General features: G+C 45.6%; 3 protein-coding genes across 9 annotated transcripts in view; 1 reads left to right on the top strand and 2 right to left on the bottom strand.

Moving 5' to 3' along the window:
• The window catches only part of LOC6615138 (uncharacterized protein K02A2.6), a 42,934-nt gene extending 25,406 nt beyond the window's left edge, over nt 1–17,528 (top strand). For 3 of the 6 annotated variants that reach the window (XM_032726058.1, XM_032726057.1, XM_002039518.2), the window contains 11 exons: nt 62–558; nt 9,074–9,775; nt 9,863–10,164; nt 10,239–10,313; nt 10,566–11,049; nt 11,113–11,212; nt 11,277–11,375; nt 11,444–11,794; nt 11,852–12,817; nt 12,886–13,807; nt 13,871–17,528. In XM_032726058.1, coding sequence (XP_032581949.1) covers nt 62–558; nt 9,074–9,775; nt 9,863–10,164; nt 10,239–10,313; nt 10,566–11,049; nt 11,113–11,212; nt 11,277–11,375; nt 11,444–11,794; nt 11,852–12,817; nt 12,886–13,807; nt 13,871–15,339 — 5,967 coding nt within the window. In that variant the 3' untranslated portion in view covers nt 15,340–17,528. The remainder of the gene's footprint in view (nt 1–61; nt 559–9,073; nt 9,776–9,862; nt 10,165–10,238; nt 10,314–10,565; nt 11,050–11,112; nt 11,213–11,276; nt 11,376–11,443; nt 11,795–11,851; nt 12,818–12,885; nt 13,808–13,870) is intronic. The other 3 variants (XM_032726060.1, XM_032726061.1, XM_032726059.1) reach the window with 3 other exon arrangements.
• Nucleotides 980–2,190, bottom strand: LOC6615139. Its single transcript, XM_002039519.2, is given in 4 exon segments — nt 980–1,212; nt 1,286–1,341; nt 1,344–1,404; nt 2,153–2,190. Coding segments are annotated over 4 exon segments (351 nt in total). The 3' UTR covers nt 980–1,016.
• On the bottom strand, nt 17,490–19,544 carry LOC6615137 (glutathione S-transferase theta-1). Of its 2 annotated transcripts, none has more exons than XM_032726065.1 (4): nt 19,423–19,544; nt 18,525–18,671; nt 17,820–18,242; nt 17,490–17,764 (listed from the first exon to the last, which is right to left on the bottom strand). In XM_032726065.1, the coding sequence occupies exons 1-4, from the start codon at nt 19,511–19,513 to the stop codon at nt 17,619–17,621; spliced, it is 807 nt and encodes a 268-aa protein (XP_032581956.1). In that variant the 5' UTR covers nt 19,514–19,544; the 3' UTR covers nt 17,490–17,618. The 2 variants fall into 2 exon arrangements, with proteins under 2 accessions (XP_032581956.1, XP_032581957.1); XM_032726066.1 differs by lacking the exon at nt 19,423–19,544 and adding an exon at nt 18,797–18,898.
• Between the last annotated feature and the right edge of the window lie 68 nt (nt 19,545–19,612).

Here is a 19,612-nt window from a genome sequence, read left to right as displayed (position 1 = left end):
CTGACTAATTCGTCGCGTTGTATTATCATCATCTCTAACTTGTTTTCCTCGTCTTTTACAGCACTATACGAGCATTGCCCACACGCCGGAGTCGAATCGCCTGACCATGTCGACGCACTCGCCCTCGCTGCTGGCCAACGGCTCCCACAAGACCACATTTCCAGCGGCGGCAGCAGTTGCAGCACCACCGCATCAGCAGCAGCAGCAACAGTTGATCTCATATCCCGCTGTTGCAGCCGTGACCACATCATCGCCGGCAGGATCGCCGCAATCCCAATCCCAACCGCACCCCAACCCCCATCATGCGCCATCCCTGCACGGAGGCAGTCGATCGGGCAGCATCACCAGCACGGCCAGCGGAGGCATCACCATCCTCAGTCAGCCGTTCTACCCTCAGCAGCAGCAGCAGCAACAGCAGCAACATCGTCATCCAGCGCTGACCGGCGGCAGCAGCAGCATCGATTTCGGGGACATGGCACATGGACTGCGCCAGCATCAGCAGCAGCAGCAGCAGCAACATCTGTACCAGCAGCAGCAACAGCATCACCAGTTTATGCGGTAAGTCAACAAAATAAATGAGCTCACCTTGGCGAACGGCAAGCGGCGATTGACGTCACACATGATGGCAATTACAGCGGATATTCGGATTTTGAGATTTTCGGATTTCGGACAGCAGAAAAAAGCCCACGTATTTACAACACTATCAGATCCATAAACAAAATCTAGCACCTGTATGCCAATTTGCTGTGTTCAAATTGAACACGGGTCCCATTAATGTTGGTAGGGTTAAAGCAGATTTCAGTAACGGGAGGTTCAACATTCTTGAACTATATGTTTATAGGATGTATGAAGATTTATTTTTTAATTAGATCCAGTTAGATATTAGTACAGGTCATGAATATATCATGTGACCGAGTCGCATCAGGACCAAAATACCAAACCCATTAAAGACCAGACAAAGTTATTACGTTTACCTTGATCAATAGACGTTTAATTTATGTAGAATTGGCTCAAAATTACACGCCACCGGTGAGCAACACTTGGAAGCCATCGAAGTACTTGGCCAGCGGAATCGCCAGCGAGAAGAGTCCATAGCTCTTTATGAAGGTCCAGCAGAAGTGGTCATTATAGATGATCGCCAATACGTAGCGAGCCATTAGCAGCAACTGAAGTGTTTTGGTTTTCTCCACCATAGCGCCACAAAACTGCCCATGAATTGTGAATTGGGGGGGGGGGGGGGATTTCGATAGTGGTGGCCAACTGGCCAATGGCTTACCTGAGAATGCTCGACTCGGGAACGGGAACGGGAACGAAAACTATGTGGACTCCCTTTTTTTATTTGTTTTTTCAACAAAAAATCGGCCGTGTGTGCTCTCCAAAATAAATGAAACACAAACTTGTCGACTGGATCAATACGAAAACATTGAAAACAACAGGTCAACTAGGATTCCAAGTTCGTCTGACTTAAAATTTTCGGCTATTTGATCGTTTCTAGGGTTACACGAGTAAACTGTATGCAATGCACGGTCAAATGCACTTTGCTCCACTGTGCAGTGGCGATCCGTTGTGATTTATGGTGGCAAAAGTTGAGAGGCGGTCAGTCGTCTCTGCTGTCTTAAACAAACAGCACACACAGATGCATTTACTTGCATATTGCACATTATGTATTTCACTTTCCTTGCCACACAAAAAACCAACGAAATATGTAAGTGAGAACTTAATATTTGAAATTGGAAATGAAGAAATGCCAGGCGATCAGGGGGCGGAAAGGGTACAACCAATAAGCCAGGCGATGAGTGATGAAAATTGCGATGAACTTAATGACAATAACTAATAACCGCCTAATGAACAGCAATGAAATGCATAATTAAAAACAATTGTAAACGAAGGGTTTTATTCCCCTGGGGGCTTTTCGCTAGATAAGTATGTATGTTTGTTGGAATTTCCATCGGATGTCCGAGTTTTTGAAACATTATTGTTATTGTTGCAAGTAGATCATGTTTTTGGTTATAGACTTATAGATAGTTGTAATATTTGGGGGCAACACAGTTGCCACATTTGTGCAGCCCAATGTTGGTCGCCATTGTGGCTGCGCCGGGGCCTCGGGCTCGGTGATTTCATCCTAGCTTCCCCTCCGGCGGAACCCACTCACTCCAGTGCTCCTTCATCTGGCGTTCCCATTTCGTACATTCCTCATTTCAGTCTCGTTTCATTCATCGCCCGACTCGACTCGCACTGTCTTTCCATGGATATTTGTCATTGTTTTGCGTCTGTCTGTTCTGAATGAAATGTATTTGCCATATATTTCCCGCTGTCCGTCTGTCCGTCTGTCCGTTTGGGGATGTGCAAAAATTATTTATTATTTCATATTCAGCGGGGATATACAACGTACTTATTTGTACATAAATAAGGTCGACCTCTCCAAAGGGTCGAGTTTTATGAAATAATCTAGCTGTTTTATTCTTCCTGTTTTAGTTAAATTACTCATTTAAATCATTTAAATCATTTAAATTACTTATTGATTTCCGCTGTATATACTATATACTTTTGAGATAGTTATCTTTAAAGTGCTCTGGTGATGGAAAAGTTTAGACCGAAAGGGAAAACCATTAGTTTAATTAGATTTTGTGGTGCGAAAGATCCAATGACTTTTTGTGTACCCTTCGCTAGCTTTCTTTTGTATACGATTTCTCGTATTCTTTTCGGAAAGTTTGTCACGACTTAAGCTGCCTGCATGTGCAATTTTCAAATTACGTGAGTTGGTTGGGGCAAAAAACTTAGGCGAGCATCTAGCAGCGAACTGTCAGTTAGAATAGATACACACGTCTATTGACCAACTGGAAATTTCCCCACAGACTTCACAGGTCTTTTAATTGAGAGATATCTTTGGAAATTGATTGATTATTGATTGCGTTTCATGCGCAACGAACATTTAAAGAATTCACTTGGATTATCACAACAAATTTGACACCTATATGTTTTAAATTAATCGATTTAAGGTTGTTATGCCAAGTGAAACAAATTCTTTGATTGAAATATAGATACTTTTCTATACTTTCATCACGGTTTTATTGAAGGTAAAACCTTGCTAAAACTTTAACGCGCCAATTTCTGCCATCGCATAAATAATTCAAAATTAATTTAATATTCAAAACGCAATATCAGACATTTTTCAACATCCCCTGCAGTCGCGTTGCGTATACGCCGCGTTGCTGCACATGAATATGAATAAATAAATCAATTATTATTACTGCACAGTAAGCACTACCCATTGACTAATCAGGGGATTGAAATTGAGGGAAAAATAAATAAGTAACCGCGCATCACTTTATGCACACACAACGAATGTAAGCGGACACCTCGCAACAATAACAATAAATTTGTTGAGCTGCAAAGCGAATATTTGCCCCATTGTTAAATGATTACGATAAATTTAATTGAGCGTTGTATGCCAGCGAAGAATGGGTAGCAAATAATGCCTTCAATTCCCGCCAGCTTCAAGTCGGCTCCTCGTCTCGCCCCCTGTTTCTCTCGAGCGGATGCGGATTTATCTTTTCGAGATCGAGATGGAAACTGAGACCACTCGGATTGGGTTTGAGTTGATCTGGCGGCTGCCCGGCAGGAGGCTTCATGTAAATTATTGACTACTCCAGGCATTCCAAACATGCCACTGAAGTAATTTGCACTGCGCGAAAATACTGCGCCTTTGTGTGCGTTCTTTTGTTTGCATATGACTTTCGCTTCAATTGATTGTTTGATTGATCGCCCGATTGATTGATGGCTGGCGAAAATATGTCACCGGAAATGCAAAACCCATTGCTGCGTGCACAGTGAGTGGGCCTTATTTTCATATGCATATAATTTCATATCATTATTTTGACTTGAAATATCCCAAAAAGAATCCATGCAAGGCTTGGTCCCACTGTGCACTGTACAAATTTAACTACTTTGCTTTGACAATTACGTATACGCCCTGCGGTTGGGTGGCTGTCCCCCCTCCCCCCTTCCATCACCCCTTTCCACCGCCCACTCGGTAAATAAATAAGCAAGACAAGGTTGCCAGCTGGGTGGAGGGAGAGGGGGAGAGAGGGGGTTGGGCGGTTAGGCGGTAGAGTATGGGGTATATATTTGGTCAGTCGGTGACTGATAGTGATATAGTGATTCCCACTCTCTCCCTTTCGCCGATCCTGTGCAAACTGTGTGCAGCTCCCTGCGCCCACTTGCCGCCCCTCGCTTCATTTTTATTTGTTTATCTATTTATTGGTTACAAAATACAGTGGGCACTGGCATTTGTCATCCTAATGGGATATTGGTTAGGTTACTAAATCAAAGTTAAAGTAGATTTTTTTAATTTTTATGCTTTCAAATCAAATGCTTGAGTGCAGTTGTTGTTCAATTGTCTGGGGTTTTTGTTATGAATTTAATAAATATAAATAAATTAACTATTATTAATAACTATTATATATATTACTATTAATAACTAAAGTTACAACATGAATTTGTACTCTTTGCGCAACTTTGGCAAATTTCTTATGACATATAGATGCTAGATGCCTGCAACGAGTTAAGTTCACTGTATGAAGCATCTCACAGAGGGATCACTGTACTGAAATAATAAAAAAGGAAATCAAGTGAGAGGAGAGCATCGGTCGGTGGGTCGTTCGCCATTCGGTCACTGCCCACTCAATGGGTCTCTTTCAATTGCTGAGCCTCCGCCGCTCTTTAATACAAATTTCATACATGCATACAAAGCCAATTTTTGCTGGGTTTTGTTGTGTCTGCTTTTTTATTATTTATTTTAGTTTAGTCGCAGGGACTTTGCGTAGTACTTTAGTTTAGTTGACGATGGCGAGCGGTTCGTGCAGATTTCAGATATTGTGATACGCGGCAAACGAAGTTTTTGTCATTTTAATTCACTTACTCGCATATTTCGGCAGCTCCGGCTGCCGTACTACACTGCCAGAAAAAATGTATGCGCTACCCTATCAGGGGGCGAAAAAGCCGATGCTTATACACATGAAAATGATACGATTCGAGATCGATCCCAATAGCGAAAACAGGTTAATTTCTTCTCGTTAATTTCAATTTTTTTGCCTGTGTTACTGATAATGTGATAATGGAATGGAATGAAACCCAAACAATTTGAGCAACAAGAAAACACAATTTGCCGAGAGCTTGTTCGAATAAAAAATGAATGTACATTAGATCAAGACTTCAAGTGCTTTCAATGAGGCGAAGAACAATTTCAAACAAAGAACACAGTGAACGTGCCTCGAGTAAAGGTGCAAACGAAGATGAAACGTCAGTTTTCATCGAGAAAGTGTTTCAGATCAGTCCCAAAAGCCAGGAAATATCTAACAGATATCTAACATAGCTCCTAACAAGTAAATAAGTCATTTGCATGTATAGCAGCTTTGAAATGAAAGTAACTCTGAAGCCTACGAGGGTCTTCAAATCACACAAATCTCTTCGATTGTGCAGTAAATACCCTGTAAATAAACTACTCGCCAAATCTACTCCTATATTAAATGACTTGAGTTTCTAAACATTTTTTGTTTGGAAGAAAGAGGAGTGAATTGTGAAACCTGCGGAAATTAAACACCGCGAGAAAATGAGTGTGTGTTTATGGGTCTCTTTGTGCACTCTCTCTCTCACTTTCCTTATCTAACGCGTTCCCACTGCGGCTTCTGCCGCTTATCAAATATGTCAACAATTTTTTATTTACGACTTGTTAATTGCAAAGAGTCGCAAGAGTTGGCAAAACGCAAATCAGGCAACTGAAAATAATACGAAATGTGCCCACAGTGCGGACAATAAAAGCGCGAAATTCCGCAAACCGAAAGGGAGAGAGCTTATAGATATCCATATGTACATATGTGTGTTCTTGGCCCCTATAGATACAGATACGGCTAATTCGCTGGCCACCCCTTATCGATATGCACCATTATGGGGTGTACTATGTGTGCATGTGGGGGTGATAAGGGCTTTTGGGTGTGGGTGTGGTTGTGGTTGTGGTTGTGGGTGTGAGGGGCCATGTATCGAATCGAATCGAATTGAATCGAACTGAATTGAATGCGAGTCTCACTTGTGTAGCAGCTTTTCTGCATCACGCACCCGGGCACCGATATAAATTTCTACACCGTTTACTACCAGAGAAAAAGGGTATATAGGTACTTTGAAGAGTATGTAACAGCTGACACGTAGCGTTTCCTGATCAGGATCACTTGTCAAACCAACCGTTCTGTCCGTCCGTCCGTATGAGCGTCGAGATCTCGGGAACTATAAGAATAATGTTTAAAGCATTATTAGATTTTTAAAGGTCATGGTTCTGGCTTAATAATGTTCTTATACGTGCCGAAAATTGTTTAAATCTGGCCATGAGAACACGATTTAAAGTTAACTTAACTGCATGCTAAAACATTACATTGCGTTTGCATCTCCAGCCATCTCGCAATTTCATTGGCCATGTAGAGGGTATCCAATAGTCGATCCACTTGACTCTAGCTCCTGCTTGAATTATCGTTGTAACATACACCATGTCTATATTCAAACGCATTTAACTTAAAGCATCTTTAATTTTTTGATAATCGCTTTTAAAGGTAATTCAGATTTTGGGTACCTGTGTTCGTTCAATCGAAATTTTTGCCCAGTGTACTTTGCTCATCGAATTTTATATATTAAGCTTATGCATAGATAATAATCCCGACAAATGCCCGCGCGTTTGCCAATAATCACACATATATTTGCTGAGCACACGAGCTCCTGATCCGACCTGCTATGCCGCTGCACAGTGGGCTCGATCCGCACTGAATATGTTTAAAAGTAGGAGTCAATAAAAAGAATCAAGTTGTTTGTCGGTAAAACTTACAAAAATGTACCTAAAATTGGATAAATGCAGTAGACGTAGTAGTATCAATTCTATATAACTTAATCCCAGCGTGGCTTTGCGACAAGAATCGATACAATTTAGCCCACTGTGCGCTGCCAACTAGGCAATAGAAACACGGTGCGTGTGTGTGTGTTACCTTTATTCTGCGACCTGTGAAATATGATCCACGGATATATAGAAGGGCTACGTTTGGGTTTGGGGCCATCTATTCATTACCTTTTGACCTTGACAGTCTGCCGGTGTTTGGAGCGTCGAGTGTGGGAAAGGCTTTTAAAAGCGAATTGAATTAACCATCCTGGCGCACACACACTGTCATTTAGCATACTATTTTTAGCTTTGAACTTTCATTTGACAATCTGAAGAGGCGGAGGTTACGAACGCGGGATGCAGGCTGTGGGCTGCAGGATGTGGGTAGCAGGATGTGGGATGTGCAGGATGCGGGATGCGGGGCCAGGATGCGGGAAGTGGAGGCATGGTTAAACTAATTTGCCATTTGTAGTGCCACCACAGACGAGAAGCTAAAACTCGATACGCAAATGCGCTCCTCTGTGCGCCACATGGAACTTAATTATTCGTGCTGCTCTGCTCTCAGCCACTTAAACTATGGCCCAAATCAAATTTGTTTTGTTTGTCCGCCCGTAGCCGTTGGTTTACTAAGTGAGTGCCCACTGTAGCGGTGCTGGTGGTGTTGGAAAAGCAACAAGAAAAACAAACATGCAGCGGACAAAGAAAAATGCCCAAAAACCGGTCCACAATTTGACATTTTCACATATCACAAAAGGCTTTTAGCCGTGAACTTATGTGTTGTGTATCTACTTGACATTCATGTCAATTACGGATGTCAGCGGAAAATGCAGAAAATTTGACAAACGCGTGGGTTTGATTGCATGTTGAAGTTTGCTACATTTTTCCTTAATCTGATAATTCTCGGAATGTTTATGCTCGAAAAAACTTCTGAAAACTTTTGTGTTGACATTCGTGGGAAATGATCGCAGGTTAATTCAGTTTTCAAACCCACAGTTCCATAAGTGATGGCTTAAATACTGACTACAGCATTTGTGTTTGTTTTTGGGCTTTTAAGCACTTTAAACCGTGCTATTTAAACTGCGAATCTTTTGTATTGTGTGGTCATTAGCGGCTGCGAAAGTCGGAAAAGTACAACTTTTTCCAACTGGGGGTGTACGAGTATGAATATGTGAAACGCATTGTTTGGCTTCCGAATTTCGCCCTCAGTCAACCTGTACGTCATGGTTGGCTGATAATAAAACAGAGATTCATGATTTTCACAGCAAACTTTTGTGTCTACCAATGACAGTTATAAATTGTATCGCCGGAAAGGAAGTGACCTAAACTTAAATATGCAAACTGTTTAAGAGTGTGAATAGTGTGAATCATTTCACCAAATTACAACTTAACTAACTTAACAAGCTTAACTACTACTTACTTGGTAGTCATCTTACGTTCTACCTTTATTAATTAATTTAAAATCATTTTTTTAAGACCGAAACGGACGCAAACTTAAGTTCAATTGAAGCGCATTAAATCAATTGATTGCTTAAGATATAAGAATATTGAGCTTTGGATTTGTTTTCCGCAAAATAGGGAATGGAATTCGGCTATATGTCGCCGATCGTGATCGGCGTACTATAGTGGGAACATTGCGCATGCGCACCGTGTGACGACAGCGAATCGGAGCCAAACTCAAACTCATTGAGCGACTGACAAACTGATGGCGGCACGTGCCATCAAAAAGTGGTCAGCACACTTGGAGCGCACTGCTTTTGGCCGATTGCCAATTTGGAGCTACTGCGTCTGCCCATCAGCCGCTGATTCAATTGACAAATATTTTTGTTGTGGTGCGAAAAAATGATGGGGCTACGAAAAATGTCTAGATCCGCCAACAGAAGCACTTGTGCTCGGTTATCGCTTATTGGAAGGCAAATAGAAAACCCGACTGTTGGATTCGGTGTTTAAAGTGGCGTTTTATCGGTGTAAATTGTGGCTAAACTCAATAAATTGAAAGTTTATTTGCATTAAATGACACAAATAAGGTGGTATTGCGAATATATATAAATGAATATGGTTACCAGGAATTACTAGCGAAATCAAATGACTTTTCTTGTTGTAAATAAGTTGGATGACGCATTTTAATGTTATCAACTATGTTTCTATGTTTCGTTGCAGTGCTAATCAGCCGCCAAATTTAACAGTATTATCGGCCAGCTCGGCAACGAACACGCCCATACCCACCGCCCGCCAGCCCAAGTCCGCGACGAGCCACAACCAGGCGTTGTATGCAGTCGGAGCGGGTCCGAGCTCAGCAGCCGGATCTGGGTCGGGATCCCTTTCGGGGGGCAGTGAGAACAGCGACCTGATGATCCGACTGCGCGAGTCCATCAAGCAGAAGGAGGAGTTCCTTAAGTCGCCGGTGCCCGCCTCCATGACCTCCGCCTCCTCGATCAACGGCAACCAGGCGCAGTCCTCATCGCCGGCACAGCAGCAACACCTGCAGCAGCACCAGCAGCACTTCTTTCCCTCGCACACGCCGCCAGGTGGTGTCCAAGTGGTGGTGCCTCCACCGCGCAGTCGCCATCAAGTGATGCTCAAGCAGCAGCAACAGCAGCAGCAGCAGCAACAGCAACATCATGTCCTTGGCTACGACATGTACCACTCAGGTGGTAAGCTGGTGCAGCGGTCTTCCACGGCGCCTGGCAGTGTGTGCCACCACCACCAGCAGCAGCAGCAGCATCACCTCTATCACCAGCAGCAACAGCAGCAGCTCCAGCAGACGCAACATCGCCAGGTGATGATCAACAACAATGCCAAGTATACCAAGGATCTGGACTATTTTGAGACGTTGCAGGAGACAGGAGTCACCAATAAGGTGTAAGTAGTAGGCCAGAAGCAAGCGGCTCTGTAAATGCACCCATTGCGTGAATACTTCACTAATTTCATCTTCCTCTTCATCTACAGCTTTGAGCGCAAGCTGGTGTCACACATGTCCAAGGGATTCGATCCGTTTAAGCCGCTGTCGATCAACACCAGTGCCCTGGAGTCGTCTGCCAGCACGTCGAGCAGTTCGGCTACCACGACGGTGAAAAAGCAAAGTGTGCTGTACGAATCCCTGCAGCAGCATCCGCTGGCCAAGTACCATCAGACGCAGCAGCAAACGACAACGACGACGACGGTGGATGGACAGACGAGTAGCCGCATGGAGCTGCACAAGGCGACCCTGGCGAATGCCACCATCGATCCGGTGCCAGTGGGATCCAGCAGTGAGTCTAACCTCCACATGCCCTTCCAGCTGCTAAGATAGTTAACCACAATCGTGTTTTCATATTTGGTGCAGAGTTTGTGACGCTGCCGGATAAGCCGTCTGCTGGTTCTTCCGTTGCCACCTTGGCGGACATCGCCGAGAGCAGTGGTAGGTTCTTGGTTTGCCTGTCTCGTTTGCTCTTTGTTCCTTTGCTATATCTGATGCCCATGTAAAGAGTTCCTTACTTTGGGCAGAAACGTTACCAAAACGTTATTATCCTGAAAAGTGTGACAGCTTTGCTTTTATAATTGCAGTCTATTAGAGTCTTTATTTATCGCATTTTGTAGTCTTAAATATATTATTAAACTAATGGATGCTAAAAGCCGATGGTCAATTTATGTTCTGCCTTTTATTTTACAGCGGCAGCCATTGTGGACAGTGCGTCGGGAAGCGGCAACGTTGTGCGGCGCTACAAGCCATTATCCTCCAGCTCCTTTGACGAAGGCAAACCAATGCGTAGGATATCCTACCTGCGGGCAACCAACAATGAGACCGACTTCAATGCGGAGGCTGCCGCTGGCGGAGATGCCGCGGCAACAGGGGCATCAGGACCAGCATCCGCATCAGCAGCTTCATCTGCATCTGGACCCACGCCCTCATCTGCTCCTGCTCCAGCTCCAGCACCAGCACCCCTGCCTATTTCGATCCCCATTCCGGTGGCTGCTGTCGTCGAGCCGCAAAAGACGAAGTCCCTGGTGGAGGAGCATCCGGATCCCACCTACGATGTGATTGGAGGCACAGGTGGTGGCCACGAGTTCATCGAGACGCCGAACGGCCTGGAGGATGTGCGTCTGTCGGCCCACGGCAGTCGGAGGGCCTCCATGAGCAGTGACATGCGAAGCAGGTTTGTCCGTATATTATATTGCCAATAAATAAATAAATGAACTTGTTTTCCGAAATTGAATAGCATCCACATTGATGCCGAGTTGAATGGCAAGTATGTGCCAAACGAACTGGAGGCCTTTGAGACGGAAATCGAGATCAAGTCCTCTTGCATCAACGGAAAAGTGAGTGGTCCTTCTCACGAGGCAGCCAGAACAAGCATACGAATAATACTCGTTCCATTTTCAGCGCATGTCCGAGTACCGATCATGGCGTCAGGTGAAGCTGGAGATCAAGGGAGATCTGCTGCGTATCTACTCAGGCCGCCATGCCAAATCGGAGCACAATGTAAGGGCTTTATAGATGGATAGCCTAGGCCTCGTTAACTAATCGAAATGATCGTCTTGTTACCTTAGGTGATAGAACTTGATATTAGAAACTTTAAGTTCTTCGACGAGTCGATGGATAAGAAGAAATACTTGATCCGTATGCAGTCGAAGCCATCGCCCAGTGGAGCCCATTTGGCCTCCTTGGGCAACGAGTTAAACCTGGACGAGGGTCACGACAAGCTGCTCACCTCGTCGGGCAGCAGCAGTGCGAATGAGCCCGCTGCCAACTCAGCATCGGCCCTGACCGCATCCACCTCCTCGTCCACCTCCAGCAGCGGTCCTTACACGGAGATCCTATTCAAGACGAAGAGCAGCAACGAGATGAAGCGTCTGTTCGGACTACTGCAGTGGAAGGACAGCCTCAACTACGATGATAATGTAAGTCTGCATGTGCACATAAGCCGAGAAACGTCCATTTACATTAACTTTTAACAGGAGCATCAGCCACAGGGCAAGCAGTTGGCAGAACCACAGAAAACAGTGGCTAGCGCAAGTTACCTGGACGACGTCCAAGGTGGAGCGAGTGCAGCCGACAGCTCACCCTTGAGCTCCCATTCGGGTGGCATTGCAGACGCTAGTGGCAGTCACCATGTTTCTGCGCTACCAGCAGCTGCGGCTATTGTCGCTGCCACCAGCGACTCCATTTCGCCGGTGATGAAGGCAAGGAAGTCCTCTTCGCACAAGCATATACCTGATAAGGATTTAGGATCGCCCAAATCGAAGAACTGGAAGGATTTACTCTTCCGCCGTGGCGGCAGTGGCAGCGGAGGAGTGTCGCACCACGACTTGGCTTCGCCATCCGCCTGTGCAGCCAAGCAAATTGGATCCATTGGCGTGCCCCTGCGCAGCTGCCCCATGTCAAAGGTCAATGCGTATGTGCCGCATCTGGTAGAGGTGTGCACGAACATTGTGGAGACGAAGGGTCTGGGCGTGGTGGGCATCTATCGCATACCCGGCAACAAGGCGGCCATATCGGAGCTGTCCGAACTTGTTAACACCAAGGACTTTCAGTTCGAGAGTTGTGCCAGCGATGATCGCTGGGAGGATGTGAATGTGGTGAGCAGCCTGCTCAAGTTGTTTATACGCAGCTTGCCCGATGCCTTGATGCCGGCAAGTTACTATATCAACTTCATTGAGGCGGACAAGAAGTTTGGCCTGGAGAGAATTGTCCTGTTGCGCGAGATTGTGGAATCGTTACCACGGCATCCCTACGAAACAATGAAGCACTTGATTCGGCATCTGTGCCGAGTGAGCGGCAATTGCGATGTGAACCGCATGGAGCCCAAGAACTTGGCCATCATATTTGGGCCATCGATAATCAGGACGCCGAACGATACCCTGGAAACGGCAGTCAAGGACATGAAGCATCAGTGCCGCATCGTTGAGCTGCTGGTCACACAGGTAAGGATCCTGAATTTATAGGTTTATATACTGCATGAACAATCTACATATGTACCCTTGAATTGCAGTACGACTACTTCTTCGAAGGAGGCAGTCTGCCGGATTTAGCCGAAGTAAGCGGCGGTACCGCTGCCGTCAGCGCCGCTCAGCCGCAGCAGCAGACGCAGGAGGATCAGACGAGCATGCTGCTGCACAACCTGTCGAAGATCGAGCGGATCACAGAGCGCGAAACCACGCGCACCTCGCGCTTTATGCCGCAGCTCAGACGAAAGACCCATGGCAAGCGCAGCGCCGTAAACTCGGACACGTACTCCGGCGAGAGCGTTCTGGTAAGCGGAAGCTCCTCCAACATCACAACCAACACCACCACCACCACCACCACCCACACCACAAGTAGCACAAGTAGTAGCAACACCATCACCACAACCATCAGCACCACCACCATCCAGCAGCGACGGGCGCAGCGCAAGGCTGTGCAGAGCATTTGCGACCAGGCTCTAATTCTGCTCCTGCCCACACCCGTTTCTTCCGTCTCTCTTCCCTTTCAGTCGTTGGACTACGCCAAGGCGTCCGCCTCTGCCTCGGCATCCGCGAGCAGCACCGCCAGTACTTCAAGCAGTTCGACGCTCCACAGCGGTGGCAAGGCATCTGCCTCATCCTCATCCAGTTCCACTACCAAGTTCAGTTCATCGTCGTCGTCGGCGTGCTCAACAACGGCGGTTGCTATTTCTTCCTCAATCTCGGCGACGTCCTCCAAATTGTTGAGTGCCAATTTTAAGAAGCGTAGCACGGGAGGTTTCCTGGGCTCAAGATCATCACATCAGACGCGCAAGGCCAGCTTAGACGAAAAGGACTCAGGACAGTCGTCTGGCAGCCTTGGTCACAGCCTGGGAGTAGGCATCAATCTGGCCAAGGAACAACAGCGCAGCAGCGTGGACATATCCATTCTGCTAACGGACGACGACTCTAGCAGCAGGCTGAGCGATACGGGTAAGGATTTAATGCGAAGAGATAAGTGATCTGATAATTATGTTACTCCCTACCGTTAACCAGGTTCCATGTCGCTGACGACCATTACGGACACACTGGACAGCAAGCTACGCAACTTGCGCAGCGGCTCCGAATCGAACGATGAGAATGGATCGCCCGAGTTTCCCAAGAACCGGCGGCACACCTTGGGTCAACCGCTGCACATGCACTCCGAGAACATTCCCTATGCGGACGAGTCGCCTGAGCGGCTGTTCCATCAGTTTTGCAATCCCCTGGAGACAGCCCCCTTATCCTTGCACCTAAGCCGCTCCTGCACGGCCACCAATACAATTGGGGGCGATGAAAAGCCTTCAAAGCAGTCGGGTGGAGTTGCACCACTGCCCCCAAGTTTGCTTAAGGCGGCACATAAGCTACAGCACTCAGCCACGGTGCCCATTCATCAGGGAAGCTCCACTGCACCAACTAGTGGAGCAGCCACGCCAGTAGGCACTCCAACCGGGAGCGGTGGGGCCGGCGCTATTCCCTCGCGCAGCTCTTCGAGCAGTGTCACGACGCTAACCAAGAGCATACATCCCAGGTTCAGTAACTATCTAAGCTACGAAAGAGGCAATGCAGCCGCTGGAGGCGCTGAAAGGGTGGTGGGATCCGCCGGAGGAGCTGCCTCCGACGACGATTCCGAGGGCTCGACCACCAGTGATCCCAAGGAGAAGCTGCTTCTCGGCGAACGCCCGTCGCCTTCGTTTTTTATCGAGCGCTACAACAAAAAGAGACGAGATCATCGGTTATTTCGCAGCGCCAGTTTCAATTGCAGGAACTACTCCACCCGGCACATAACGGCGCAGCTCTCCGGAGGAGTAGCGGCGGGAGTATCGGGCGGAGTAGCTGGAGCGGTGGCGGTGGGAGTGGCTTGCTGCCAGGCATTGAGCACCACTGGCTTGACCAAGGACGAGAAGACTGATATGAACCTGACCAAGAAGCGCCAGATCCAGAACAAGCAAAATCGGTCCATTAAGCGGCGGCATACAGTAGGCGGACCTCACGACTATTCCGCCAGCAATGGTGGCTGCTCGAATCACTCACACGGTCACGACCTGGCAGCCATCAACTACAATCACCACAATCGCCATCACCAGCAACAGTTGCTAAAGCTGGGCAGCGCTACATCTGGCGGTGGAGGCAGTGGCGCAGCCGCGGCCGAGACGACGACCACCACAACGACCACCACCACGGTGCTGCGGCGCCTCGGTACGGGTCAAGCTGGCGCCGAAGCGAGTGTGGCATTGCCCGCATCTAGTTCCGGATCCAGCAGCAACAACAATAACTCGCCCCAAAGCGATGGCAGTAATGGCAACGGCGGTGGAGTAGCAGGAGTGGCCTCCAGTGCACCGCCGACTGGCGTAGGTGTGGGTGGCAACAACAGCAGCGGAAGCAGCAGCAACAGCAGCAGCACCAGCACAACTCCCGCTGGGAACGGCGATCAGGTCCTGGAAGTGGGCATACGCATCAAGAATATTAACCGGGGTCGCTTCTAGAAACCTGTATTCCCAGACTAAGAAAACGGAAGGTGCCAGTTTCACTCTGGCGAACTCACATTCTTAGCAAACAGTCTATACAAAACTAAAAGTGTAATATGGCTAAAAGCAGACAGTCTGCTTATATCGCGTTTTAAAGAACCTGACAAAAAACATAGTTTATAGCTCCTAGTGCAGATTGCTGCGACAAGACCACCCCGAAATAGCAGTTGCTTAAATGTGGTTAACCTGATTAATTGACACTTTGAATCCCACAGTTTACAAGAGTATTAACGAAAGGTTTAATATATATAAACAAAGGCATAACGAGAAGATATTTAACAATAGTCGGTTAGACACACAAAAGCTAAACACACCTTTTTAAAAAACAAAGTTAAATTGAATGTTAACCCTGAACACAGTTGCTAGAAAGGCAAAACGATGTAGCAAAGGCTATGCGAACACCTCTAAGTATTCTTGCTTCACAGACCCTTGCGTTTAAAACAATGTTTTGAAGCTTAAACGGTGAAAACTAATTTTAAATTCAAGTGGGGCGTGGCAAAGCTACTTGAAAGGAGTGCGAATATCTTCTGCTGCTTAGGTTCTGTAAAAAGTAGTCATCGTAATCTATTTTACTATATATACCTATATCAATGTGCAGTTGCAGTGTTGTGTCCGAATTGGGTCTTAAAAGTTAACCAAAGGGAGTGTAGAGAAGTGTTGATTGCGAAACAAATCAGCAGAGCAGTTGAAATACATAATCTTACATAATCTATCACAATATATTTATATATTCATGCGCAGACCCGAGGAAGTTGTGTCGAATACAATATATTAAAAATTGAAACCCATTGAAACCCGACCCAGGAAAACTTAAACTAACTAGTTGGCAAGGATCCGAGATCGAATTGCTTAATGCACTGCAATGAGAACAACTAATGGCACAACTTCGAGGGAAAACAAATCGTATTGATGCAACGCACGAAAAACAATCTGTACCGAGGGCAGGAAGTAATTTATTCGCACACACGAAGTACACAAAACACACAAATTAAATGGGAACCAAGCAAAGATGGCAGGTATATTGCGAGAGACAGAGCAAGATATATACACATAGCGAGTGACAAGGAGAGGGAGATAGAAAGAGAAAGAACTATTTTGTAAAACTTATACAACACATTACAGAGAAATCGCATAAGCAACCACCTACGTAAAGGAACAATTGATGGAGAGTCGCCTGTCCGTGTCCGTGCACCAGGATGAGTCCTTTTGACAACCAAGTTGTGCTAGGTCCTGCATAGGGATCAGTTCTGTTCTTAATTTAGATGTGCATTTGTTTTTTTTTTTTTCTGTGTACCTCCGTACCTGTTGTACAAAAATTGTAGGGCTGATGATCCCCATTTTGGTGCCTTAAATTATTGGCTTTAAAAATTCTGTTAACCTTTTTTCCACCCACAAAATTGTTTTTATATGAAGCAATTTTTTTTTATTATTTATTTGGATGGTGCTGGCGGAAATGCATGATATAGGTGCAGCAACAAAGCTATGAAGTAGGGAATCAGTTTTCCCGATTATCCCGACAGGCGACGTGTTCGAAATTAGGTTTGATTGATAGAGCGACTATATGTTTACCATGTGACGCACGAGAAACGGCATAAATTTACATTTACATATATAATATTATATATTTTTGTGTAGTTTGTATATGATTTAAGTTTGGAAAATACAAGAACGCATAAAAGTACATGCAAATGCATTTGATTAAGCGATTAGATAGTAGTTGTATAGTATTCCTCCCATTTTTTTGCTGTATATACGAGTTAATTTTTTTGATTTCATTCGCAATTATGATTTACACCACCCCCAAAAAGGATATATAAAGATTATATATTTTGTACGCATTTTGTTTTGTTACCCGATGGCAGAAAATAAAAGAAAATCGAGATGGCGGGCGTAAAGAAGTATATAGAAAGTACCCAAGCGCGTAACGTTGCTATATAAATATTATAATTTTTTGTTAGACTTTAGGTAGTTATTTTTTAAAAATTGTATTTTCTATTATACATGTATACATCTATATATATTTTATTTGTATTATGATTTTTTTCAACAACAAGTAAATGTGGATTTTCTATAATGCTGACAACACAATAAAAAAGAAACAACCAATATTACGAATAAATTGTACAAGTATAAACCTGCAACAAGCACTTTTTATTATCGTTTTCTTTATCAACTACATCTAAGTCCCTAGCAATGATAATGATCTATGTACAGAATGGCTTTGTGAACGTTGGAGTTTATAGCTTGGCCTGTGGACCCGTTCCGGAGATCTGGTAGACGAACTCGTGGGCCACATCGTAGTACGGATTGCAGCTCTGGCGCACTCTCTTCAGCCACGCCCTGATCTTGGGGTACTTGATCCTGACATCGTAGTCGGCCATTCCTGGATTGCATGAGTGAATAATACCTGAATCATGTCGAACTGAATGTATGCTCACGTGTCTGTTCAATTTCACAGGCTGCAAAGATGTCCGCCACGGTGAGGGAGGATCCGGTAAGGAAGTCCTTGCCCTCCAGCCAGACCTCCTCGACCACGTCCAGGTTGCGCTCCATGTGCATGCGGAACGTCTCGATTTTGGCTTCGGAGGGAGTGCGTCCGGTCAGAAGCGGCTCCAGCCACACGGTGCGGAAGTACATGGCGCAGGTGACCCGCAGGGACGTGTGCTGCCATTCGAGGAACTCGTCGACGCGGCTCTGGTCAACGAAGTACTTGGGGTACAGGTGCTCCGGTATCTTGCCCTTGGCGCTCATATAGCGCAGGATGGCCACGCTCTCCGCCAGCTTGTATCCATTGTCGTGGATGCAGGGCACGCGCTGGAAGCGGTTAATCTCCTTCTTGAAGTCTTCGGTCAAGTGCTCGCCTGGGGGGCAAAGACCGTGGTTAAGATTAGATTGCAACCACAAATGACGGTGGCAGTGGCGGGTGGATCCAAACAACAAGCAAAAAGATGTTGCCACATTGAACTAACAGTTGTATAAATGATAAATAAGGATAAATCCTTTCACGCGGTAAAGAGCAAAATGATTGTGTATTTATCAGTGAAAAAGATGTTAAGTTCTGTACTTCGTTTGAGATACGTGAGGTATTGGCACTTCTGCCCACCACATGGATACACTTTGACCCGCACCCCGAATACCCTTACCATTGCGCAGGGCCACCACGCAGTCTTCGAAGGGCATGTTGCTCAGCCGGAAGATAATGAACAATGCCCTCGAGGGCTGCGACATCAGGTCATAGTAGTAGCGAATGGGAGCGGACATCCTCAGGTTCGTTGGCTGTCTGGAGGGAACTGCAAAGAGGAGGTGCTTGCAGCGGTTAGAGGCTTCACATCAAACAAATGGGCGCCGGTCCAAAGATCACCGAAGAATCTCCACGGAAAGCCGCGTAGCAGTCACTCCACAACCCTGAACTCACCACAAGCACGGTCGGTGGGCAACTGGAGGGAGGTATGCAGCTATTCCACTGAGCCTACGACTTGGATCGAATCCGAATCAGCTGGCGGGGCAACAAGTTGTACGCAGTGGTGAAGTGGTGAATTGTGGGGAGAGCGAGCTTTGCGTAGTGGATTTTATCAACGAAAAGCTCTGCGCTCAGTAGTGATGCGCATTGGTGGGAAAATCGAGTAACGGACTTAATAATAATTAACCAAAAAAATTGTTCTGAATTAATATTTATTACATTCCATTTATATATGTGCTTAAATAAAAGGTTTGGCCAAAGAAATCGGATTAGATATTTAGCACGGATATCACGAGGTATCTTGGGAGTAAACATTTCATTTTTTAAATATATAAATCAAAGTTTTCCAAAGAGTTGATTAGATTTAAAGGACTTCTCCTTTTCATCCTTCATTTTGTTCTTCTAAAAATTAGAATTCCTTACACTTAAACTATGCTTTTCAGCAAATGGTAAATGAATAAAAACTTAACTTACAACTTCGTCTATTGTTTTTAAAATACATATTTATAAAGATGCAATTAAAATTATCACAAATAAATTAAATTTACTTTATTCTTATATTTCTACATTTCTAAACTAACCTCTACGATTGAGCACCTCATCAAAGGCCACCTGCAGCTGATCCTCGTCATTGCTGAGTCCCAGTAAACTGGCCAAAAACGACACCGACATGACGAGATGCGAACTCTACTGAATCAAGCCAGTGACTGAACTGGATGCAGCTGCTCCAACTTATATACTCCAGGTCGTGGATGCGGATAAAATGCGAAT

Source organism: Drosophila sechellia, chromosome X (assembly GCF_004382195.2).
Source record: "Drosophila sechellia strain sech25 chromosome X, ASM438219v1, whole genome shotgun sequence".
NCBI classification, from domain to species: domain Eukaryota; kingdom Metazoa; phylum Arthropoda; class Insecta; order Diptera; family Drosophilidae; genus Drosophila; species Drosophila sechellia.
This window is presented reverse-complemented; position numbering and strand designations above follow the sequence as displayed.